The sequence below is a fragment of the Odocoileus virginianus genome, chromosome 26 (assembly GCF_023699985.2).
Source record: "Odocoileus virginianus isolate 20LAN1187 ecotype Illinois chromosome 26, Ovbor_1.2, whole genome shotgun sequence".
NCBI classification, from domain to species: domain Eukaryota; kingdom Metazoa; phylum Chordata; class Mammalia; order Artiodactyla; family Cervidae; genus Odocoileus; species Odocoileus virginianus.
Window position 1 is genome coordinate 34,880,691 of NC_069699.1, and position 26,486 is coordinate 34,907,176.

The window sequence follows — 26,486 nt, forward strand, 5'->3', positions numbered from 1 at the left end:
GAGATTACACAGGTTGACTGAGAAATGCAGGTTTTCTCAATGCCTGTCTGGGACCCAGAGCTGTATTACTCACTTACCCCATGCTGCTAATAGGTGCCAAGGCCTCCCATTATGATTTTGGTCCAAGACGTAGTCCCTATATTTCTATGCTTCCTAGATATTTAGTGAAAATAAATTTTCATTCTATCTGAAGGATGGTAAAAGGAATCCTTAAACTCACTAATCCCATCATGTCAAAAATCAAGTAAGAGTTAATTTCTGAACACCAAAGTTCCCATTCATTCATCAGTCAAATGGCTCCGGAGAACTTTCTGCACAAGAAGAACTAGGCCAGCTCCATGGAGGCACAGAGACAGTCTCCAGGGTGCCAGGACTCTCTGGTTCAGTGAGACAAGCTGCAGACTGCAGGCTACATCCAGAAGTCAGCACGCTCTGTGTATTCTCCAAAGGCTGGGCCTCCTGGTGTTTGAAAAAGAGAAGACAGTTCCCACATTCAAACCTCCCAGGCATGGCGCCAGAATCCTTATTGCTGTCTTCTTAAGAACACAGCAAATATATAGACACTTAGGCCTATGCTCCTGCTCAGTAACAACTGGCTTCCACAGGCAGAAATGTCAACATCTCTGGTCACCAGGGTTGCCTCTTACAGCAGCTTGCTTCCTGCTTCCTCACACATTAGCTACCTGGCCACCAGCAGACCTGGTTTGCATTCTGGCACCAATGTTTACCAGCCTGACGGCCTTGGGAATGTTCCCCAGGTCCTCCCAAGACAGACTAACCAAGATGGGAGAGGAAATTGAGTGTTGCCCCAAAACAAAGCAATAAAACACAAGGTTTACAAGCTCTAAGAGCTGCATCTTTACAGCCACATGCTGGTCAGTTAAAAGGTGGTGGAGACATTACTGATAAACTGAAGAGGCAGAGAGGAGCCAGTCCCTGGTTCTTTCTGAGTATTCACCATCATTTACCTAGGCCACTGTGGTTCTGGTATCTACAAATAAGATAAATCAAAGCAAATCAAAACCACCCTTTCATTTATCATTTTGTCAAGGGATTTATAAGAAATGCCTTATAAAAATACTTGCCTTTAAACTGCAAAGAGAGCGCAAGAATTTTGCTCTGCTGCCCCCAAATAGAATTCCCCACCAAACAGAGGCAAATGAGTATTAATAGTTCAGTCAACCCACCACCTTGGTGGATTTTACCCTGGTAGGTACCATCAGCCTGGCTGAATGGTTGGGCCTGTCCTGCAGTCAGTTCACTTAAGGCTACAGGCAGCAGCTCTATTGGCTGGAATGGTTCTTCTCACAGGGATCTAGTCTCTAGGGGAGAATGGAAACTCTTCTCCCTCTGCAATTGCTAGGAAAAACACACAGGGTCTTTTTGAAGCACTGAAGACCTGGGTTCAAAATCCCAGCTCTTCTGTTATTACTATATGCACTGAAACCATATACACCTAAACTTGTTTTTCTAATCTTCAGTTTTCTTGCCTAAAGAAAGGGAAAATGATGCATGCCTTGCAATAGAGTTGCTAGAATTAAATGGCATGCTTATTGAAAGCATTTCACACAGGGCCTGGAGCTCAGCAAGTACACAATGATGGTTAACAACTGTTATTTTAATTCCAACGGGCCAAGGTGGCCCAAAATAGCCACATGTGAGGCAGAGGCAGGGTGCATCCATAATGTTATCTTTGTTAATACCAAGTGTGGTCAGGAATGTGATCCTGGAAATACAGGAAATGCCCTTGGCATCTGGGGACGGCTGAATTCATTTTATTTTATCAAAAGGGCTTTCTATAACCACAGGCCAGATACACCCCAGGACTCCTCAGGTGATGCAATAACACCCATCCACTCTGCTTTTCCCATAAAAGAATTATCAAAGTTCCAAGTGTCTCAAATTCAAAGAAGGTAGAGTATAAATCTGTATGCATGAGTCACTACAGACATATACATGAGCTTCACATTTCAAAAAGGTACCAATGCTTATGAGCACCATTTAAGGTAAAATAATAAGTTACTTATGATTAATAAAGTTAATATTATAAATCAATGCAACTTGGATGCCAATTTTATATTATAAAATTATTTATATTATTAAGGATTCATAACATCAAAGTTAGCTTTGGTATGCTAAAAATTATAGAAATCTATTCTTATGTAATGATTCAGAGAAAGGAAGGCTCAGTATTTCCCTCTCTACTCAAGTCAGAGTACAGCCATCTAATAATTTCCAAATAGTGTAGTAGTACAATGACCTAGAAAGATGAAGGCAGCAGCTTATATAAAAGTCCACGTGAAGAGCCTCATGAATTTGGCAGTCTCAGCTACTGCTTTAAAAATCCATTCTGTCCATTAAAATGTTTCCAAATGAAAGTGAGAACATAAACCATCTTATGAAAAAAGATGTAATCTCAGTGCAAAATTAAAGTACAAATTTAATCAAGATTACATTTTTGTCTGAAATTGGAAAACTTTTAAACTGCCAATGCCCACAATGGAACCACCTCATTAGAGGGCAAATCAGGTAATTGTTTCAAATACCTAAAATGCCTAACCTTTTGAACCAGAAATTCTACATCTAGAAATAAAGTAAACAATAATAAAGGTATAGTAAACATGTATCTTTAAGAAGGGAATCTTTGTAGGTTTTAAAAATAATAGCCATTTAAAAACTATTAAGATTAGAAACTAGTTAAGCAATTTCTAGTAAAGGCACACAGTATAATATTACACAGCCATCAAAATTGTGGAGGAAGGTATTTTACATAGTGGCAAAGCAAAAAACAAAGCCTTGCCTATTTTAAGAACCCATTTGTTATGGGTTGAAGTGTATGCCTCTGAGATTCACATGTTGAAATCCTTACTTTTGATACCTAAGAATGTGTCCTTATTTAGGAAAAAGGTCATTGCAGATGTAGTTAAGATGAAGTCACACTGGCATTGGGCAGGCCCTAATCCAATACGACCTGTGTCACATAAAGAGAGAAGTCTGGACACAGACATACACACAGGGAGAACAGCCTGTGAAGACAGAGGCAGAATTGCAGGTGATACACCATCTACAAGTTACAGAACACCAAAGACTGACAGCCAAACCACCAGGATTGAGCAGAGAGGTATAGAATGGATTCTCCCTCATGGCCTTCAGGAGGAAGCAACTCTGCTCAAACCTTGATCTCAGACTTCTGGTCTCCAGAACTCTGAGACAATAAATTTCTGTTGTTAAAGCTACCCAGTTTATGGTATTAAGTAATGGCAGTCCTAGGAATCTAACATGTCATTTTCCTTCCCCTCAGAGGGAAAAAAGGTACATTAACATTAAAATGTCTGAAAGAATATTTTTTGATATACTAACCTTAGCTGTCTCTCAGTAAAAGGATATTGAGTAATTTTGATTTATTAACTTTTGCTTATATTTTAATGATGTGAAATTACTAAACAAATAATTTATGCATAAAAATGGTTGTAAATAGAACATCAAAAGAAATCCACTGCCCAGTACAAATATACTTAGTATCACTGGGTCACAGAAGGCATGGAAGAGGCAGGAGGTCAGACAGACGTCGCTTGAAATCCTGTCTTGGTCACCTATCAGCTCTGTAGTTTTGGACAAGTTAACCTAATGAGGTCATTGTAAGATCTGAATGAAATTGCGTATCTAAGTTACATAGCACTGATTTAGGAGAGACCAGCACCTGACAACATACAGCCATTCAGTGAACTCCCACTATTTATGGGGGCTTTGTCTTTCTTTAAAATAAAGCAGTATGTTATTCCTTTCCGAAAAGCTTCACAAATTCATGGTCACCTGGCCAACGCCTGTAGACAGCCTGGGGCTCCAGTGTGTTTGGGACAACGATCTAGGACTTGGTGATCCAGTCTAATCACTCTCTCCTTTCCAACCACATGTGCCAAAGCATACTCTCCCATTAGAATACATCTGTCTCATGCATGTGTTCTTCATGTCTTTAGTACAAAGAATGTGTGTGTGCATGCATGTGTGTGACAGACAGTAACACAAGAACACCTAGGAACATCTAGAGAAACGAAAAGGCTCCCTCGTGAAATTTTCCAGAATTTCACAAATTCTTGAGAAATTTACATTGGCAGTAAAACCTATTCTGGGGGAAAGAAGGAAAGGAAATAAAAGTATATTGAGTGCTTGCTATGTGCCATCACGCTTTCCAAGTGTTATTTCATTTAACCCACACAATAATTCTTTCTGCTAATTAGTATTATTTCTACTCATATAAATATGAAAGACCCAGAGGTTAAAGTAACATGCACAAAATTCCATAGTCTGTCAGTGTCATAGCTGACACTCAAATCTAGGTACTCTTTCTGTTACTAAATGAGGGAAATGTAATAAATAAGCCCAGGCATTAAAAATAAAGCAAAAAGCAGCCAGCAATTTAAAGTAATAATAAAAGTATGAATATTTGTATTTCAAATTTATCATTCTTGCTAATAAACAGTCTTTCCCCCAGAATACCTAGTGTTTAATGCTACAATTTCACACTTATTCTTAGCTGTTTTTTTTTTCCTGAACAAGGAAGCATACGTCTTCTAAAATAGATTTCAAACACATATAATCATGTTTTGCTTTCAGTTGCTTCATAAATAGAATCTGTGATATGATTCTGATGACAAAAGTTCTTTTAAACAGTCTGGTCAATGATTATGAAAAACGAAAATATGCCTCCCCTTTCCTCAAACGGCAGGTGTAGATGAAAATTAAAGGTAACACATCAGGCACTGCCCCTGCAGTAAAGAGTCCCCAGATACCTGAGCTTCAGTTTTCTAGATTTGGGACCATTTAATATTTAATGAGCCCTCTTATGGGAACTTTTATACATGCTGGCTCAGCTTATTTCACAAGTTATGTATTCTAGATGTTATCCTCATTTTATAATTCAAGAAGTTGAGAGTCAGAGACAGAAAGTAGATGTCCAAGGTGTTTCAGTAATGAATTTATATTTATATGTAAACATATGTTTTAGGTATGTTAAGATCCCTGAGGAACTTGAGACTCAGTTTCTCAAGGTCTATGGTTGAACCCAAGCAAGTGTGGCTTCAAAGTCAACACATTCCCAATCACAGTCACAATCTCTACTCATCAAACCACTCTCTTCTCTAACTTAAACATCTCCCAAGATCTCCAGTCTTCATTCAGAAGATGGGTCTGTGCCTAATAATTTTCTGGTATCACTCTTTGCTCTAATCTAACCATTCTGCCTTCCCAGTTCTGGATCTCAGCTTCAGGAATGATCTCATGGGTAATGCCAACTGTCTATCAGGTGTGGGCAAAGCCATCAGGTGAATTAAGGGCATGAAAGCAGAGCCAGGATGTCTCATGGCAGACCAGATGGATATGTGGTCATTTCTTGTTAAAGCCATCGGGGGTATGTCTTCTTACTTGGCACACAAATCCTTCAGAATAACAATTTCAAAGGATGGAAGCTAGCTCTCTCTCTCTCTCTCTCTCTCTCTCTCTCTCTCTCACACACACACACACACACACACAAACAGGCAGACAAAATTGATTTGCTCTTCCTGCATCCAGGATGGAATCTGACTCAAATAATTTATTAGGCAACCAAAAGAATTTAAGGGTTCATCCTGCTGCTAAATATCCGGATCTTTTCTGAATTCTACAGAATTCCTTAAAAGTATGTTTCAACAACACATTGCTGAACCTGTATTTCATTATGCAATGGATCAACAAAGATTTTGTTAGAAAATATACATAAATCAGTAAAAAAATTTTCTCAGGGATTAGGAGTATTTTTGAGAATGAGAAAGGTTCTTAAGAAGGTCTGGGCATTCTAAGTCATTATGGTGGTGAGCATTTAAATTTTGCTTTGTGTTCTGACAACATGAGATAGTAGAAAGAAATTTGAACTAGAAATAAGAAGAAATTATATACATCCCTACTGTCTTCAATGGGGAAATCATTTAAGTTCAAGATCTACAGGTAATGAGCAATCACTATTAATAGGAGGTAACACGGAAAAATGATTAAGATCAAGGAGATCATGAAAGGTAATTGACACCCCACCAACGTGTTCTCAGGGATTCATTTCTTCATTCTCTATTCTCCTTCCTCCCTTCTCTCCCTCCTGCCTTCCTTCATCCAAGCCTTCACTGTGCTTCATGCTTAGTCACTCAGTGAGGTCTGACTCTTTGCAACCCCATGAACTGTAGCCCACCAGGGATCCTCTGTCCAAGAGATTATTTTTTTTTCAGGCAAGAATACTGGAGTGGGTTGCCATTTCCTCCTCCAGAGGGATCTTTCCTATCAAGGGATCAAATCTGTGTCTCCTGCGTTTTCTGCATTGGCAGGAAGATTCTTTACCCCGAACCAATGCCTTACTAGGCATCTACTGCCTGGGTGTTGGGTGGGATTTACAAATGCTGTTGGAGGCATTCCTATCATGTGTCAAGCACTGTATAAAGATGCTTACAACGTGCTATGAATAAGACAAACAAGATCCATGTTTTCCCAGAACCTTTAGTCTGGTTGAGGAGCAAAAAATGTGTAAAAAACCAAAAATATAAGTCATTAAATAGTGTGCTCTGGTAGCCATCAGAAGGCTGACTTAATCCAGAGGGACTTCCCTACTCAGACAGTCCCTCTCAAAAGAAGTGATGTCTGAACTGTCACCTGAAAAGAGGAATTTGCCAGCTAAAAAGGGTTCAGTGAAAACCGTGTGTGTTCCAAGCAAAGGAAGTGGCATGTGCAAAAGTGGCAGGTGCAAGAGACTATCGCCAGCCCTACAAATATCTGATAAATGTGAAATGTGTACAGAGCAAGAAACAAGCTTTCAGTATGAGAGCTAAAATGGGTGAGGGTGGCATCTTTCCAAGTTTTGATGATGCATCAGTTTCAACAGGCAGCATCATTCTTTCTTGTGGGTTCCAGAGAGACCACAGAGACTGGGGCAGAGGCTCAAGGAGGCAGAGTGGCAGGGAAGAGCTCAACCCCTCAGGGAGCAGAGATCACTTCACACCTCAACCTTCACCTATGTATCTCATGATATCCAGAGTCACCCGATTGCAAAAGATCACTCCTTTATCATCACCATCATCATGATCACAATTATTGTTTACTTCTGGATGACCTTTAGTTTACAAAGTGTTTTACATGATTCCTCTTCCTTAAAATTTCCAAAATTGTGAAAAGGTAGGCAAAAGGTGTTTTCCCCCAAATTCAGTGAGGAAGTGAGGTTCTCAAAGGATGGCTAAGCTAACTGAATGAATGAGAATAATCACACATACAAAGTCAAAGACATGCCTGCAGAAAAAGAAGGCTCAAAGGAAAGTCATGGTTCTGTAGATACATTCCTTAGAGATTTTTCACTATTTTTTTCTATTACCATAAGACTACTTTTTCTCACCTGGATCAGGAAGACATGTGAATCCTCTGGGGAACAGAGAACTAGAAGTGACGTTTCCAGCTGAGCATGAGTGCAGGGTTCTTCTCCTATTTTTGTCTGGGTGATGCCTAATGGTCAGGTGTACCTGGGTATTATGGTCTGGTTACTAATTGCCCGTAGTTGATACTATAAGGACCTATAGACACAGGACAGTCTTGAGAGTTCAGTTGGATACAGGTAACTCTTTCAAGAATAAACAATGTCTATGGATTATGATTTCAGAAAGATCAGGAAAACTGTCCCCCCACACCTCACCAAAACATTCCTGAGAACTAAGTTCCTACAATTCTTCTGTGAGACTTGTTCCTTTAGGTTCAAACTTGGCCTCTCTGGAAACTTCTTTGAATGCAAATATTCCAAAGAACAATGTCCTACAGAGTCACTTATGCTTTGGTAAAAAGAAAAAAGTCTTGGACATGATGATACAAGGGGCTGCTGCTGCTGCTAAGTTGCTTCAGTCATGTCCGACTCTGCGACCCCATAGACGGCAGCCCACCAGGCTCCCCCGTCCCTGGGATTCTCCAGGCAAGAACACTGGAGTGTGTTGCCATTTCCTTCTCCAGTGCATGAAAGTGAAGTCGCTCAGTCATGTCCAACTCTTAGCGACCCCATGGACAGTCTACCAGGCTCCTCCGTCCATGGGATTTTCCAGGCAAGAGTACTGGAGTGGGTTGCCATTGCCTTCTCTGGATATAAGGGGAGAGGGGCTCAAAAGAGGCACATTCAAGTGTATGATAGATTTTCTATGTCAGAATTTTGCCAAGACTCTAACTTGCAAGAGGTTGCCATAATGCTCTAAATTAGTTTCTGGTGGATTTCTATTTCCTCCTTTCCATCAGACTATCACTCAAATAGTTACCATTATCATCATCCCACTACCATCATCATCACCTTAATATCATGTATTGAGCACTTCTGATAGCCCAAGCACTGTGCTAGGTGGTTTATGTGAATTGAGTCATTTATGGCAACATCTTAAAGTAGGAGCTATTATCAGTTTCATTTTATAGATGAGAAAAATGCCTAATAAAGTTAAATAACTTTCCCTAGGTTACCAAGCTAGGAAAAGGATAAAATAGGGATTCAAAACCATAAGTAGTAATTTTATCTTTTTTTCTGTATTTGTGGGGCCAACTATCAATTGTCTTCATAGAACTCAGAAAAACATTAAGTGACAAATTCATTAGTCCACTGGGGAGTTGCTCTTTTATGAACAGTCTATCTATGGATTCATATTCCAACTGCACACATGACTTTTGTCACTAATTGAGAGGCTAGAAGTTATAATTAAATCCAAGTTAATGTAGCTTTGCAATTACATCACACCCTCATGGCAGATTACTGATCATAATTTAAATTAGTTGCATGTTAGAATTCCTGTTTATGCTTAGGGAAAAAAAAAGAGCTGTCTGACTCATGCACAGGTATTTTTTAAGAAAAAAGAAAAAAAAAGACCATAAGATTAAATTCTTGGCTTTATAATCAAACTCTTTTCCAACATATTTTAAATGAAAAGATACTAATGCTTAATTGGAACCTACTTTGGTTAATTAAAAACAACAGAAAATAAAACAATATCAAAGACAATTGATGTCTGTTGAGATATTCTCTAAATATAAACACTCTGTGGCATTTTCAGAAAAGGCTTTAAATACATATCAGAGTGGGTGAGATAAACACTGCAAAATAGGATAGCATCTGCCTTTTACATTTCTTTGAGGATTAGGGATAAGCCATGGCAGGTGCCTGCCACATGGAAGGGAGCAGAACAGTGTAGCATTTAAGAGAATACAGTTTGCAATGAGAATGCTCAAATTTTGGCTTTGCCATTTCCTACTATTTTTTTTCCCTACTATTTTATCCTTGATGAGTTATTAACATTCCCTGAACTTCACGGTGAAATGAGAACATAAGCCATACAGATTCAATATGATGATGCATGGAAAGCAGGGGAATGCAGTGCCTCATATGAAGCCTGCATGACAGAGGTAGCTACTGTTCCTTCTCAAGAGTTAAAAATGATAACTATATTACATTATGTTATGTTATAAATATGCTTAATGTGCTGTCATCAATAACATGATCAGAAATGCTATTCATATCAAGCAAGCAGTACGATGTTAGGAAAACAGAACAGAATTTAGATTCAGGAATGACGATTCAGAGAGCAGGTGCTTCCATTTAAATCAAGGCACTGTATACCTTTTACATCAGACATACTGCATCTCTGGATTAGCTGGCCTGCTTTGGGAAGGCAGAATGGAGATATGGAGTCCAGGCGTTGTAGCAGAAATGATATAGCAAAATGGGGGATGGACGTAAAAGATTAAGAATTAGAGGAATCAAACAAGCTGACCCAGCAGCTAACTCTAAAGGGGTGGAGTCTGGACCTGCCAGCCATCAAGTATTATTTGGGGGAGTTGAAGTACCTTGGATGCCCTTACATCTGCACCAGTTCTAGTCCTGGACTTGCTGGGGTCCCTCACCTGCCATCACACAGAAATCTACAGGTGCAAATACAGAACCTTGCAAATGGTAAAAAAAAAAGAAAGAATGCATTAACAAGAATGTTTTAAGAGGAAAAAGAGCAGGCCAAAGTTCTCCTGGCAAAGAACTGAAGTAGCAAAATAAGAGTAATAAGTGGAAGGCAGGATTTCACACCAACTTAGTAAATCTGAGAAATAAGGTAAATTAAATTAACATTTTTTTTACTATCTTCAAATTATGGCTTAAGAGATTCTTCTGGACATTTAAAAAAATTTTTTAACCATCGGAGAGTACATGAAACAGACCATCAGAGTCAGTGCTATGTCCTGAGTTTTGGTTTTGACCCAAAAGATACTGAAAATGCCCTTGACCTCACTGAAGTAGAGATTAAGGATTTGGAAGTTTTGCCTAAAGGTCTGAAATTGGCTAAAGCTTCTTCCTTGAAGGTTTAACTTTTATGTTTTTAAACTTCAAATCTACTATATCCATGAGCCCTTCCTAAGCAAAGGACACATCAATAAAGTGCATGCTTCCCTCCAAGGCAATACATCTCAAAGTGGAAGATGTCTTTAGAAGTAATATTGCTTCATACGGTCAATCCATAGGAAGTCATTTCAAAAAATATGAATTATTTTTTAAATTACTCATGTACACAACTGTGAACAAGGGATATATCATGATTCTTTCTGCAGAACACAGCTTTCCTTGACACTCTCCTCTCCTCACTGAACCTCAAATTACACCCTTTGGGTAAAAAATATCAATGTTATGCTTATACAAATTACACAAACACACACACATATTCACAAAGTTATGTTTTGTTTTTTTATATTTACAAAAAAGTTACATGCTATCCATTAGTCTGAAATCTGAGTGAATACATTTTCCATGTATTGATTAAAAGAAGGAAAATTGAAAGCCACTTTTTTTTCCAAATAGCAATTTCATCAAATAATAAGAATGAAACTCATTTTTCTGCACTTAATAATTTTATCAAACACAATTGCACATGCTGACCTCCAGGTCAACACATATTAATTGAATCCACCTTTACAATGGCAGTATAATATTCCACAGCATGCATGAATCATATATTAATGATTTTCCTATTAACAAATTTACTAACTGTTTTGGTCTTTCCCCTACAAAGGATGTTATATTAAATAGGCTTGAACACAGATCTTTACATACACTTTTACTTTTACAGCACAAATATTGAAAACTGAAAGGACCGTTGTTCAAATACATTGAAGACTACCAGCTTCTCCCACAGAGAAGCTGCTCCCTCACAGAACAGGAGGAACAGGGATGTTTTTGGTGCTCTGTCATGCTCAATTTACACTTTTTGCTTATCACATACAAAGGCACCTGTGGGGAACACTGAGACAAACAGAACAAATTTTCTTCCGAAGCTAGAACTCTCTCTCATTGTCACTATTTTCCACAGGGAACAGAGACTTGAGAGTGACTCTTCAGTCATGGCATGCACAGAAGAGATAGTTCCCTTTCTCCACCTTGATACACCTTCTCACACCTTCTATCTCCCTGCTCTCATTTGTGAACCTTAGCTCATTCAAAAGGTGGCAATCAACTAACTTACATGACCTTTCAAGGTTTTACTGGTCCCTTATTCAGGTTCTCTGGCATAAATGAGAGCTAATCATTGATTTACGAGCAAAACTCCTTCTTCCATAAAGAGTTAGAGGCCAAGAAGATCAACTATACTTCAATTAAAAAAATTAAGTTAATATATCTCTCACACACACATCAAGAAAAGATAACTATAAGACAGCATGATACATTCTTATGAATAAATGAATGAATAAGATGTAATGGAAGCCCAAAGAATGGTGTGAATCATTCAGTTTGGGATAGAGGAGAGGGAAAGAAGCAATTATGAGAGAAATCTTCACTGGGAAGGTAGTATTTAAGCTGAGGTTGAAAGACAAACATTTGTATTTGGCTTGGGCTGTGATGGGACTCCATACAGAATGAACAAAAATAACAGAAGCAGTAAGAAAACAGATGCTTTGGAGTTTTGGGGGGACTTGTATACCTTAGGTGGTGGTCCTCTAACTTTAATGTGCCTAAGAAGAACCTAGGAAGTTGCTAAAAAAAAAATGCAGATTTCTGGGCACCCATCTTTCCAATATTTTTATGTGATTTCCAGAAATCTGCAAAGAAAACAAAACCATTCACACTTTGAAATATACTCACTGAGGGTGTGCCTGGGGAGTGACATGAAATAACATTGTAATAGGACTGAAGGGAATACAAACTAATGTTTCAGGTGGGGTGACAGTGACAGTGTGAAACCCTGAGAGATTGTGTCAGAAATGATGGCAGGTGTTTGAATTTTGTTTTGAGAGACAATGGCTTGGCAATGCAGCCTTTACACTGAGCAAAAAAACCCACTCTTCGGCAGAGAATGTTTGTTGAATGGCTAAATGAATGAGTGTAGACAGAAGTCTGAGAACGTCAACTGAAAGCTGCCTGGACTGTGAGTCCTGCGTGCTTTAACCTGGCTGTGAGGAAAACAGTTTGAGAAAAGCCTTCCTTAAACCACTAGTTCAAGCCTTCCAAACGCTGTCCTGATGCTATGTCCAGTTGATAGATTCATGCATTTTAATGCAGGTTTACAAACAAGGCAGATGTGATTACCCTGATCAACCATGTAAGCATGTAACACTGTTGTATTGCCAAACCCGGATACTGGCCCTTGGAGCTAAGATCTGGGAGGACAGAACACGCTCTTACATAACTTCCTAGCTCCTCAGTGATAGGGCCTGTGATTAATGCTACATGACGGGCTTTGAACTTTCTGTTCAGATAGACTCGCTTGCCTTTCAGAGCTCCTAGCAAGAGAAAATGTGTGACCCGCAGATTTCACTCTGAATAACGATCATCCAAGTCGGCAACACTAACAAAGCTCTGTGGCCCCGTGGGTAGGTTTTCTGCGCCTTAATCCTCGGCCAATAGATAAGCTGCCCTAGGACTATCAAGTTATTTTTTAAGGGGACAGAACATGCGAGCAATACAATTTCCTAAAACCCAGGCGCTGAAGAAAGCTCCAGAGAAGGCTGGGAGGTTCCAGGAGAAATCAGAAAAGCCCTCGAGAGCGGAGAGAGTAGAGAAACTCTGAGACAGGAGGAAGAAGTCCTGCTTTCGACGCTACTATCTTTCATAGCTTCTCGGCTTCCCTCTCGCTGGAGCGTGGATCACAGCGCTTCCAGTATCCCAGGCGGGGCGGAGAGCTGCTGCCGCGCTCACCAACTTTCCCAGCTTGGCCAAGCCCTCTCTGCTACTTCGCTCTGCCCCAGGTCCCTCCTTTCACGCCCTCAGCCCGCAAAATGCAGGTGAGCAGCAGAGCCCAACGACAGTTCCTGCATCTGCGCTCCTCCGGGTCTCCCCAGGAGGCTTCTCTCCTCAGCCCCTGCGCGCCTGAGAGACGACACCTCGTCTAAGCGCCTGCAAAAATTCGTCCACGCTCCCGCCTCCAAGCCGGATCCCTCCATCCTGTCCCCGCCATCCTGGAATGGCACCTGAGGAGTGGGGAGGTTTGAAGGAAGCGGCTGGCCTCCCAGGCTTGGAGCAGAACCGAAGCGAGAGCACCCCACCCGACCTCTCCTCACCTGCGGGTTCCTCCCCGCACACAGCCCGCTACTCACCAGTTCTAGGGCTCGCAGGAAGGCAAGGGGCTCCTTCAGCGCCCGGAAGGTACCTGCTGAGGCCAGCTGTGGACCAAGAAGGCGAGACAGAGAGAGAAAGAGCGAGAGAGAGCATGAGGAAGGGGCTGGGGGACGCGGCATCCAGACCCCAGGGGTCGCGCGGCATCCCCCGCGCTGCCCAGTCAGTCCTACCTGGCTCACGGGATCCATAGCTCGCCTCGCTCCGGCTTCTCACCCAGGGGCGCCTTGGAAAATGAAGTTCGAGGGCCACCGCAGTCCTCGGTCCCGGGGCCCAGGGCCAGAAGCCCCTTTTCGGAAAGGGCGCGGGGAGCGAGGCGGCGGAGAGCGGAGTGCCCCGAGCGGGCGCGCAGAGGCTGGGTTCTGGAAGCCTGCGCGTGCGAGCGCGGCGTGCACGGCCGGCGAGGGTGGGAGGGGCCGGCGGGGAGGGGGCGCGGGGGCGCGGCGGAGGCGGGGAGGGGAGCCCGCCCCGCGGCCCGGGGGGCGCTGCGATTGGCCAGCTGCGGGGGCGAGGGCGACAGGGTGGGCGAGGCCAAACCGCGACCTTGGAGTCGCGTCGCCGCGGGCGCGCCCTGTACCCTTAGGCTCCAGGGCAACTTTGGGGCTGTAGGTTTGGAAGAAGCCGGCTGGCACCCTCAGCAGGATGGTCCCCCGCCTGAAGACCTGGGTTCCAGGTAAGAAGCAGGCAACCCACACCGTAAGTGAAGAGGTGTGTGAGTTCTGGAAACTTCTGGACACCAGAGACAGACCGCTGACCTGGTCATGCCCCGGAGCCTTCATGGAATGTTCTTCGCGTGGCCCAGCAGTGCCAGGTGGTGGGAGAGATGTAAGAACAGGGTGAATACTGCCCATTCTCTCAGGAATAAGCAGGGGGCCAGGTCAAGGCGAAAGGGGCTGGCGGGGAGACTGGAAATGCATGAATCATAACAATATGGGGCAGTATGCCGGGCAGGTAATCCCAGGGCCACTGTGTCAGGTCTGGAGCAAATTACTACGCCTGTAATTTTGAAGTGGAAAAAAAGAAAAACGAAAAAAAAAAGTAGAAAATAGATTTCGTCAGGCTGAATTATACAAGGTAACATAGCTCATGAGATGCTAAACAGGGAGTGGAATTCAAGTTTCTGTAAAACTCATGCTGTTTCAACTGAGATCATCTGCCTAAAATACAGTCCTCAAATTAAGCTCCCCAAATCCATCATAAATAGGACTGAGTGCTCCCCATCTCACCTCAGACACTCTTCCTCCCTTAGTGTGCTGAGCCGGCCAACAATAATAACAACAAAACAGTTGAGTTCTTTCAGAAGCTGTGTTATAGGCTTGATAAACATTTCATTAAGTATTCACAAAACCCCAATGGTTTAGTAGTAATAGATACTATCAGTAGTAGTTAGCAGTAGTAACTACTATTGTTCTCATTTTAGAGATGAGGAAATTGAGACCCATGAGGGGAGTGTGGAGAATGAAGCCAGAGTTTAATTCAAAATAGAAAAGGAGACTTGCCTGATAGCCCAGTGGTTAAGACTCTGCCCTTCCACTGCCATGGGCCATGGGTTAGATCCTTAGTGAGATCCCTAGGGGCCCAAAATTTTTTTTCAGTTAAAAAAAAAATAGGAGGAGTCTTTAGCACTCTGAGGCTTTCCACCCTGTAGGTGATATGTCACCTTCCTTCTCACTCCATTTGGACTCAATTCCATGTATCAAGTGGTCTCCCAGCAACACAGATAGCCCATCTGTTTACTACAAAGATTTGCCAAAAAGGTTTGGAGTTGGGGTGGGGGAAAGAAGGAGGAAGAGTAATTAATTTTCAGGAGTTGAGGAGAAAGATGGAAATGAATAGCTTGAAGTCTGAGAAGGGGAGGCAGCAGACCAAAACTGGGTAAAAAAGAGTGGCCAGGGTAGATGACCCCTACCCATGGATTTTGTTGGAGAAAAACTAGAAAGTTAGTGAGTCAGAACTCCAGAGGGCTAGTTGCACCATCTGCAGCCAGCCAGTTTTGTTCCTACTGCTCTTCCTACATGAAGATAGAGTCTAAAACAATTAGAAACAAGTTATTTCAAAAATAAGTGGTTATGCAACTGCAGATATTCAGCTTGGGTCCTACAGTTTTTGTATATGATTTTGTGTGTGAGGTTACTTAACCTCCTCAAGACCTCTGGTTTTTAAAAATCTGTCAAGTGGAGCCAACGATGTCAATTTAACTGGTTGTTTTGAGGATTCTATGAGATTTTGTAGGTATATCTTGAGCAGAGTCTGACACATCATAATATCTCCAAGTGTATTAGTTTCATTTCCAACTGCTAACACTGTTGCAGAAACAAAGATGAGGCCTCCGAGGCCCACTTAAGAGGGTGGTCGATGGTGGCACCATCTTGGTCCTCTCTGCAGTATTCCTCCACTATGTATCCTTGCCCTTTTGAACTCGGGAGTTGCCATGTTACTTGTTTGGTCAATGATTGTGGGCTGAAGTTATGACTGCCTTTCTAAGCAGAAATTGTAAGAACCCCTTCATGACTTGCCATGTTTTTAATTTCCTTCTACCATGATTAATCTGATGTATTCATTGCAAGGAGACTATTCTCACAAGCTGGGTCTTGACATAAGATTGATGTAGAGCAGAGCTGCAGTCAGACCTTGATGGGCATGGATTTGAGCAAGAAAGGCATTAAGAGTTGCAAGCAATTTAGATATTGAAGTCTGTTGTTACTACTAATACAATACAGGGTTAATTATGCTGATTGAGTGCACACTAGAGTGTGCACAGCTAGGAAGTAGCTGAACCAACATTCCATCCTGTATGACTTCATTGTCCTTGCATCATTGCTCTTTCCATCATAGTCAAGTAGCTTATGAGGTATAACACCTCCTGCATATGTTTAATGATGATGATAATTATCATAATAGCTTATACCAACGCAGTTCTCACTACATGCCAGCCACTGTGCTAAGTGCTTTAAATACCTCATCTAGCATCACTGCCATCCCCTCTTTTGTGGGTAATATATCCAGGTTAGAAAATCATATAAACATGTATATCTCCTTAGACAGAGAGATTGATTTATTTAAAATACCACCCACTTGCATTTCATTTGAGCTGAGAACTTGGCGAAGATGAAGTGTGATCACTGAGCCTATTCCCCCAGGCCTCTCTTCACACCCAACATTCCTCCTTGCTAATACAGTGGCAAATTTTCCAAGTCCTCCAAACACCATGTGAAGGAAACCAGAATCATGGCAAATGGCAATGTAGTCGCTTAGACAATTGCATATTGTCAGAGGATGCTTCTCACGTTCCAGAAATGGATGAGCTGCCAACAGCTGCATCACCAAAATAACCCTGAGTTCCATATCCTATTTACAATGTTAAATACTTTGTAAACTTTGGGGCTAGAACCTCTACATTCAGATATGGAAATAACATTAGGTTCCTTAAAGAACTGGATTGGGAGCAATAGGAGAGATGATAAAAGACTGCCCCAGTATTACTGTCAGTGACTGAGAGTGACCCCTTCTCCTCTGCCCCTTGATGGTGAAAAATAATTTCCCTTTTACTGTAACAAATCTCTTGAAATGATTCAACAGTCCTGTTAACTTGGTGGAGAATACATGATCCATTTTAGTGGCTTATAATGATTATATTAGGACTTCCCAGGTGGCACTAGATTAAAGAACTCATCTGCCAGTGCAGGAGACATGAGACCCAGGTGTGATCCCTGGGTCAGGAAGATCCCTTGGAGGAGGACATGGCAACCCAGTCCAGTATTCTTGTCTGGAGAATCCCATGGACAGAGGAATCTGAAGGGCTGCACTCCATAGGGTTGCAGAGTTGGACATAACTGAAGCAACTTAGCAGTCAGTATTGATTGCACAAATCAAATAGCTTCCAAATTCTTCTTTTGTTTTCATCTAGGAACCTATAGTTATGAAGATTTCCTTTGACATGTCAAAACAATTCATTACTGCAGTAGTTTTGATAAAGGGCATTGTGGGCCCTTCCCTCCCCCAGGAGACATTTAGCAATAATTGGAGACATTTGAAGTTGTCACAGCTAGGGAGGGGAGTTGCTACTGGCACCTCCTGGCATCTAGAGGGTAGAGGCCAAGGATGTTGTTCAACATCCTTCAATGCAGAAGACAGCTGCCTGCAACAAAGAATCAAACAAAATGTCAGTAGTTGCCAAGGTTGAGAAACCTTGACTTATTCACTGGACAAGTAAGGACTGCCTGCCAACATGTGTTATTATTTCTATGTCAGCTGCAAACGGTTGACAAAATCCCTGCCTTCACAGGGCTTACCTTGTAGTGAGATATATCATAAACCCAGTTTGAGCAAGTTCAGTATTTGATAAGACAAGCAAATAAAATAAAAAAAAATTTTTTTTTGAATCTCAAAGAGAGTGAATTTTGAATCAAAAACTACAAAAAACAAAAACAAACCCCTACAAAGTACCAAACTTCTGTAGATGGACTTGAGTTATTCAGGCAAATTAAATCTCATACTCAGGGAATAACATACCTGGGTTTCATCATTCTATGTCTCTGGCAAAAAAGAAAAATTAATTTAAAATTTTATCCATAGCAACTTAATGCAGGAGGAAATACCATGTTTTATGATATTTAAAATACTAGAAATAAGTAATATATGGAAGTCATTCAGTTTGTTATATATTTCACCCTCTGCTCGAGCTGCTAACCTGATCTTTCCAAATCTTTTCTTAACTAGTGAGAGTGAAAGCAAAAGCCAATAGCATGTCTGTGTAACATTTGTTGGTGTGTTTGGTTTGCATAGAGTCACTGGTACACAGGACAGGAGACAGTATGGAAACATTTTCAAGATCTCTAATTTTATAATAAATATAGGATTATACCTCCACACAATGATCAGGTAAAACCATCTTTACTTACTTATGTCTCAGTCTTAAATGGCTGCAATAACATCTAATGATGTGTGTGTTTCTATTTGGCTTAAAGTTTCATGACAATATAAGATTACATAGGCTTCCTATGGAATTTTTAGCTTTCCAATGGAGTCATTCTTAATTAACAATAAGAACTGATATAAAATTTCAAGGGTAGATGGCCAAGGTGAATTCACATCACAAAATGCTTTTGCTGTTTCTATTTCTACCTTTGTTTAAAAAAACAAAAAAAAAAAACCAGGTATCTGTGTCCGTATGACCAGGCACACTTGCACATTAGCGGACTGAAACTCATGTCAAAGGATTCATCATTGACCACAGGAATTAGTAGTAATGGTAATCATAATAATGATTGTGTGTTAAATAGTAAGTAGTTGCTGGACAGAATGCTAAGCATCCCTCTGGGCATAACTCATTTAATATCCTCATCAACCGTGCAAGTATGTACTACTATTTCTTATGCAGACAAGAAAATGCAGGCTCCAAGAAATTAAAAATCTCAGCTAAGCTTTTATGGGTGGTAAACAGCGGAGTCATGATTTTTTTCTCACACCCTCATAACTTTTCAAGAAAAAGATGATATGCAGTTTTCTGTTGCAAATTTGAAAAAGTCACAGGCTTTAGGCAAAAATATTTTTCTTGCTGAAACATAAACAAAATTTCTCTGCAGAAAGAAAGTAAAGATGGGCACCACTGTCTACTGCTACTATGACTGCTACTGTTGGTATTCCATGAACACAAGTAGAAACATTCCTTGCCTCTAAAAGGCTCAGTCATTCTAATTATTTTCATCTTTCATCATTAGCTGTGTTGTCCAAAGTGCTCATCATTTTTGATGTTCTCCTCGGATCACTCCCCTGTTTTCACAAGCTCATACATCCACTGCAGTTTTTCAATGAGGGAAATGGAGCCCAAGGTATGGACACATTTTGCCTACGGTCTTCTTCCCCACGCAAGAGTTCAGTGTAAGAGGTGATGATACAAGTTCTGGAAACAGATCGACTGAATTAATTATATCCTGGCTCAATCACTTCCCAGTTGTATGACCTTGACCTCGTAAGTTCCTTCAACTCTTCTCACTCAGTTTGCTTATCTGTGAAATGGGGTTAATATCTATACCACCCACATCACATTGTAAGAAAGAATAAATGAGTTAACACAAGGTAAGCACGCAGGAGAATCTAATACAGAAAACTGCTGAATGGCCAGGAAATATGACCTACCTCCATGGTAAGGAGATGGTCTACGATATTTGTACCTTAAGTAATTATACAGTCACTACTTACAGTAAACATTTTAGAAAAATCATTCATTTTCTTCTCTTTTCTTTCTTCTTTTCTTTCTTTTTTCTTTTTCACTCAAATTCTTCTCTTTTTGGTTAAAACTATTAGGTCATTCAAAACATTTTTAGGGGACGTCTTCCTGATATACCTCCTGCTGCTGCTGCTAAGTCGCTTCAGTCGTGTCCGACTCTATGTTACCCCACAGACGGCAGCCCATCAGGCTCCCCCATCCCTGGGATTCTCCAGGCAAGAATGCTGGAATGGGTTGCCATTTCCTTCTCCGATGCATGAAAGTGAAAAGTGAAAGTAAAGTCTCTCAGTCATGTCCGACTCTTAGTGACCCAATGGACTGCAGCCCACCAGGCTCCTCTGTCCATGAGATTGTCTAGGCAAGAGTGCTGAGGTGGGCTGCCATTGCCTTCTCCAGATATACCTCCTAAAAAATAGCAATTCAATATGAAAGTTTTTTTTTTTTAATTTCCTTGATTTTGTAAGTGGAGTTTTGGAAGGAATTTTTTATGATTTTCTTTAAAAAAATAGTTTAATTTGGCAGTGTTTGAAGTCTCTAATAATTTTATTCTTGTTTTAAGAAAGAAATATTTACATGTAAAAAACTTACAGATGATGAAGATAGTAAAGATCATATGGATTCTCTCATATCTTTATTAAAAGCATGTAATCCAAATTGTACTGAATCCTTTCCATTTTAATAGATTCTCCAGATGGTCTGTAGACCTTGTGTTGCAACATGACAAAATGGCTTTTGCATCTGCTCTGAACGAGGCAAAAGAAAACCTTACCCTGTTCAGTAATTATAAGAATGTATTTACTTATTCCTTCCTAATCTAAACCTTTAAGTAAAAAACAAATTAAGTCAACTATGAGACGTTAGAAAATTGACTTCTTTGGTCCTTCATGGTCATATGCTCTGTTGGTCTGGGTTCTTTCACATGGCTTGACAGCTGTGCGAGGATTCTGCTGGAGACACACAGAAAGAAGCACAAATTTAATACCTAAAATTAGGTTTTACTAAATTATATTGCACTGCACTTTACACCTGCTTGGCAAATAATACCCAGAAGAAAGGTACAATTACATAGGCTGTCTGCCAGAAATAGAAGACAGGTTTAAAAAAAAAACAAAAAACAAGGAAGGAGGGAAGAAAAAAAAAATAAAGAAGAGAGAAAGAGGGAGAGAAGACAGAAAATGAATGCATTTCCCCCCACCAAACCATGATCAACAGAAACCATCAACAGCCTCATTGTAGGTTACTTCTTTTGAGAGTTTCCTATGTTCCAGGCACTATGATAAGCTCGTTATAACACTATGAGTTAGTTATTTTGCATATTTCACAAATAATGAAACTGAAGCATGGACAAATTAATTCCTTGCCCAAGTTCATACAACTAAATGGAAGTGAAGCCAAATTTGAAGCTAATAATTCTTGAGAGTTTGAACTTATTTTATACTTCCTAATTATCCAAAGTATAAAATATTCATCCTTCAGACCATATCTGGAAACGAGATACTGATGAGCCTTTTATTTCATTATCAACCCCAATTCCCTGATTAGATATTAGGGAACTGATTACCCACATTCTCATCTTTTTTTTTTTTAAATTGTGATTAGAACATGCGGATAACCAGTCTCCCCAGCACCTTTTGTTGAAGAGACTGCCCTTTCCCGATTATGTAATCTTGGCAGTCTTGTCGAAGATCAGGTAAATGTGTACACCTTTGTTTATTTCTGGCCTCTCTTGTTCCATTGGTCTGTGTCTGTCTGTATGTGGGTACCAACTGTTTAATTGCTGAAACTTAGTGATGTATTTTTTAAATCAGAATGTATGATACCTTCAGCTTAGTTCTTCCTTCTAAAGATCATTTTGGTTATTTAAAGTCTTTATGGTTCCATATCAATTTAAAAAAAATCTTTTTTTCTGTTTCTGTGAATAGTGCTCATGGGCTTAGGATGCAGACTACATTGATTGTTTGATTGCTTTGGGTGCTATGGACATTTTTAACCTTAGTAAGGGTTCTAATCTTTGAACACATTTGTCTTTCCTCCTGTATGTCTTCTTTGATTTCTTTCAGCAGCATTTCATAATTTTACCTCCTTGGTTAAGTTTATTCCTATGCATTCTACATTCTCAATCTTTATATGTCTTTTTCATTTCAGTTTTACTAGTAATATTTTTTGGAACATCGTTTGTTTTCAAGAAAAGCACCGTTCTCATTTATTTTCAATATATCCAAAATATATCTTAGTGTTACAAGACACTAAATGCTATAATAACATGATAGGAACACACTTGATATTTTACAGATTGAGCTCTTGTTTCATAAAAAGACATGGAAGAACCTTAAATGTATATTTAAACATTGGGAGTCAATATGAAAAGGCTATATACTGTATAATTCCAGCCATATGACATTCTGGAAAATGTGAAACTATGGAAACAGGAAAAACAACAGTGGTTTCCAGAAGTTAGGGTGACGGAAGGGATGAAAAGGTGGCATATACAGGATTTTTAAGGCAGTAAAATTACTCCAAATGATACCATGTTGATGGATACATGTCATTTTACATTTTTCTAAATCCATGTAATATACAGCACCAAAAGTGACCGTAATGTAAACTATGGGTTTTGGGTGATTATGATGTGTCAGTATAGCTTCATCAATTGCAAAAATTATATTACTAAGATAGTAGAAATTGATCATGGGGGAGACTCTGCTTGTTGGGGGGTGACTAGGGGGTATATGGGAAATCTCTGTTCCTTCTGCTCAGTTTTGCTGTGAGCCTGAAACTGCTCTAAAATAAGTCTTCATTTAAAAATATGATAGATCTAGCAATGCTTGGTTGACATCTTGAAGTTTAAGAAAATGTTAATTATTTGGTACTATTATTTCTCTCGCCAAGGACCTATTATGCTCAGTGGTAGAATAAGAAACGGAGCGTGTTTGTGAAAGATTTCATTTATTGAAATGAATGTTGGAGTACTTTTTCCTTAGCATGATCATTAAATTAACCAAGAGAAAAATGTAATTTTATCTGATGGTTTTTATCTCTATATAAAAGTCAATTAAAGGTAATCAGTTTTTGGTTTAATATGTATGTTTGTGTTAATGGAAAGTTCATGGAGAGAAATATATTAACACTTCTGGTAGCCTGTCTTGTCTTTAGTTTACAGATGTTTTTATGAGTAATACATATAAAATTTCACATAGTTTAGAACTACTTAAAGTAGAAATCCCTCTTTTCTACCTGCTACTTGCATTGCCCGGAGGAATATACACTCTTCTTGTATAGAGATGCATGTTGTTTAGCTGCTAAGTCCTGTCTGACTCTTCCACAGTCCCATGGACTGTAGTCCACCAGGCTCCACTGTCCATGGGATTTTCCAGGCAAGAATACTAAAGTGGGTTGCCGTTTCCTTCTCCAGGGGATCTTCGCGACACAGAAATTGAACTCGCATCTCCTACATTGGTGGCTTCTCAGGTGACACTAGCGGTAAAGAACCTGCCTGCCAATGTGGGAGACATAAGAGATGTGGGTTTTAAGAGGTTCTCCAGTATTCTTGCCTGGAGATTCCCATGGACAGAGGAGCTGGTGGGCTAGTCTATAGGGTCGCAAAGAGTTGGACACAACTGAAGCATCTTTGCCTGCACTCACACACGCCTTGTGGATTATTTACCACTGAGCCAACATACATGCATGTTTTATATATATATATATGTACATATACATATATATATATACCAAAAACATAATATACACATTATATATATATTTCAAATAGTATACATGTTATATTTTGTAGAAATGAGATAATACCATATACATTGTTACACAACCTAAATTTTATGATGGTCACTTTTCCTTGTCATTTCATACCAGTCTGCTTCCTTTCTGTCTTCCTGCTGGCTAAGATTCTTATGTGATGACAGGAGCAGGAGCAGCCACCTTGGAGCCAGAGATGAAAGTAAAGTTTGGAAAATAATAGAGTCGTCTGACCTTAGATGTGTTACAAGGTAGTATAACAGAGAGTAGCTGAGCACAGCCCTTAGCACATGGCCATCACTATGTGCCATTACTCTCCACAGTTTCCAGGCAACAAGTCCCACTCAGCTATTGATAAGTGACACAGTGGTCCCGGTCCACAAGCAACCAACTGTCAAGGAGTGACAGTTAGTGGTCCTGCTCAGCCATTGGTCAATGCCCTGGCCCTGCCCACAGCAACCAACTGTCAAGGAGTGACCGTTAGTGGTCCTGCTCAGCCATTGGTCAATGCCCTGCCCTGCCCACAGCAACCAACTGTCAAGGAGCGACCGTTAGTGGTCCAGCTCAGCCATTGGTCAATGCCCGGCCCTGCCCACAGCAACCAACTGTCAAGGAGCGACCGTCAGTGGTCCAGCTCAGCCATTGGTCAACGCCTTGGCCCTGCCCACAGCAACCAACTGTCAAGGAGCGACCGTTAGTGGTCCTGTTCAGCCATTGGTCAATGCCTTGGCCCTGCCCACAGCAACCAACTGTCAAGGAGTGACCGTTAGTGGTCCTGCTCAGCCATTGGTCAATGCCCTGCCCTGCCCACAGCAACCAACTGTCAAGGAGCGACCGTTAGTGGTCCAGCTCAGCCATTGGTCAATGCCCGGCCCTGCCCACAGCAACCAACTGTCAAGGAGCGACCGTTAGTGGTCCAGCTCAGCCATTGGTCAACGCCTTGGCCCTGCCCACAGCAACCAACTGTCAAGGAGTGACCATTAGTGGTCCTGCTCAGCCATTGGTCAATGCCCTGCCCTGCCCACAGCAACCAACTGTCAAGGAGCGACCGTTAGTGGTCCAGCTCAGCCATTGGTCAATGCCCGGCCCTGCCCACAGCAACCAACTGTCAAGGAGCGACCGTTAGTGGTCCAGCTCAGCCATTGGTCAACGCCTTGGCCCTGCCCACAGCAACCAACTGTCAAGGAATGACCATTAGTGGTCCAGCTCAGCCATTGGTCAATGCCCTGGCCCTGCCCACAGCAACCAACTGTCAAGGAGCGACCGTTAGTGGTCCAGCTCAGCCATTGGTCAATGCCCGGCCCTGCCCACAGCAACCAACTGTCAAGGAGCGACCGTTAGTGGTCCAGCTCAGCCATTGGTCAACGCCTTGGCCCTGCCCACAGCAACCAACTGTCAAGGAGTGACCGTTAGTGGTCCTGCTCAGCCATTGGTCAATGCCCTGGCCCTGCCCACAGCAACCAACTGTCAAGGAGCGACCGTTAGTGGTCCTGCTCAGCCATTGGTCAATGCCTTGGCCCTGCCCACAGCAACCAACTGTCAAGGAGCGACCGTTAGTGGTCCTGCTCAGCCATTGGTCAATGCCCTGGCCCTGCCCACAGCAACCAACTGTCAAGGAGCGACCGTTAGTGGTCCTGCTCAGCCATTGGTCAATGCCCTGGCCCTGCCCACAGCAACCAACTGTCAAGGAGCGACCGTTAGTGGTCCTGCTCAGCCATTGGTCAATGCCCTGGCCCTGCCCACAGCAACCAACTGTCAAGGAGTGACCGTTAGTGGTCCTGCTCAGTCATTAGTCAGTGCTCCAGTGGGCCCCACCCACAAGCAACCAACTGTCAAGGAGCAACTTTGGTGAGGGGATGCAGCCAGCTGTCAGGGAAGTGGCAGTCGTCAGGCAGAGAGTGAGCTAAGAGTTGGATCCCACACTTGCCATGTAGGCCTCCCCCAGAAAATGGCGGGGGGCTGTGTCTTGCAGGGCTCCAGAGCCCTCACCACAGCCGCCCACTGCCCAGGCCAGGTCTTGAGGCGGAAGTGAACATCACTGTCAGCCCTGTCTTAGGGACCTAGTAGCAGCTGTCTGCATGGAATGCAGTCTGTGGGACCTGCCCCTGCCCATTTGGTTGGCCTGAGGAGCCCAGCTCATAGGCTGGCACTCATCTCACACCCTAGCAAAGTAAAGCTCAAAGTTCTCCAAGCCAGGCTTCAACAGTACATGAACCATGAACTTCCACGTGTTCAAGTTGGATTTAGAAAAGGCAGAGGAACCAGAGATCAAATTGCCAACATCCGTTGGATCATCGAAAAAGCAAGCAAATATTGACTACGCCAAAGCCTTTGATTTGCTGTGGATCACAACAAACTGTGGAAAATTCTTTAAGAGATGGAAATAACAGACCACCTGACCTGCTTCCTGAGAAATCTGTATGCAGGTCAAGAAGCAAAAGATAGAACTGGACATGGAACAAGAAACTGGCTCCAAATCAGGAAAGGAGTATGTCAAGGCTGTATATTGTCACCCTGCTTATTTAACTTATACGTGGAGTGCAGCATGTGAAATGCTGGACTGGATTAAGCACAGCTGGAATCAGGATTGCCAGGAGAAATATCCATAACCTTGGACATGCAGATGACACTACCCTTATGGCAGAAAGCGAAAACGAACTAAAGAGTCTCTTAATGAACGTGAAAGAGGAGAGTGAAAAGGTTGGCTTAAAACCCAACAGTCAAAAAACTAATATCATAGCATCTGGTCCCATCACTTCATGGCAAATAGATGGGGAAACAATGGAAACAGTGAGAGACTTTATTTTTGGGGGGCTCCAAAATCACTGCAGATGGTGACTGGAGCCATGAAATTAAAAGACACTTGCTCCTTGAAAGAAAAGCTATGACCAA

The 26,486-nt window shown here is 41.5% G+C and overlaps 1 protein-coding gene and 1 long non-coding RNA gene across 5 annotated transcripts in view; one reads left to right on the top strand and one right to left on the bottom strand.

Moving 5' to 3' along the window:
* Positions 1-13,904, bottom strand: part of SYNPR (synaptoporin) — a 378,090-nt gene extending 364,186 nt beyond the window's left edge. For all 4 annotated transcript variants that reach the window (XM_070455754.1, XM_070455757.1, XM_070455756.1 and 1 more), the window contains exons 1-2: positions 13,789-13,904; positions 13,597-13,662 (exon numbers count right to left, since the gene is read on the bottom strand). In XM_070455754.1, the coding sequence (XP_070311855.1) occupies positions 13,597-13,662; positions 13,789-13,806 (84 nt within the window). In that variant the 5' untranslated portion in view covers positions 13,807-13,904. The remainder of the gene's footprint in view (positions 1-13,596; positions 13,663-13,788) is intronic.
* Positions 13,905-14,056: 152 nt separating this feature from the next.
* Positions 14,057-26,486, top strand: part of LOC139031247 (uncharacterized) — a 186,271-nt gene continuing 173,841 nt past the window's right edge. The window contains exon 1 of the long non-coding RNA XR_011483710.1: positions 14,057-14,288. This is a non-coding gene — a long non-coding RNA (uncharacterized lncRNA). The remainder of the gene's footprint in view (positions 14,289-26,486) is intronic.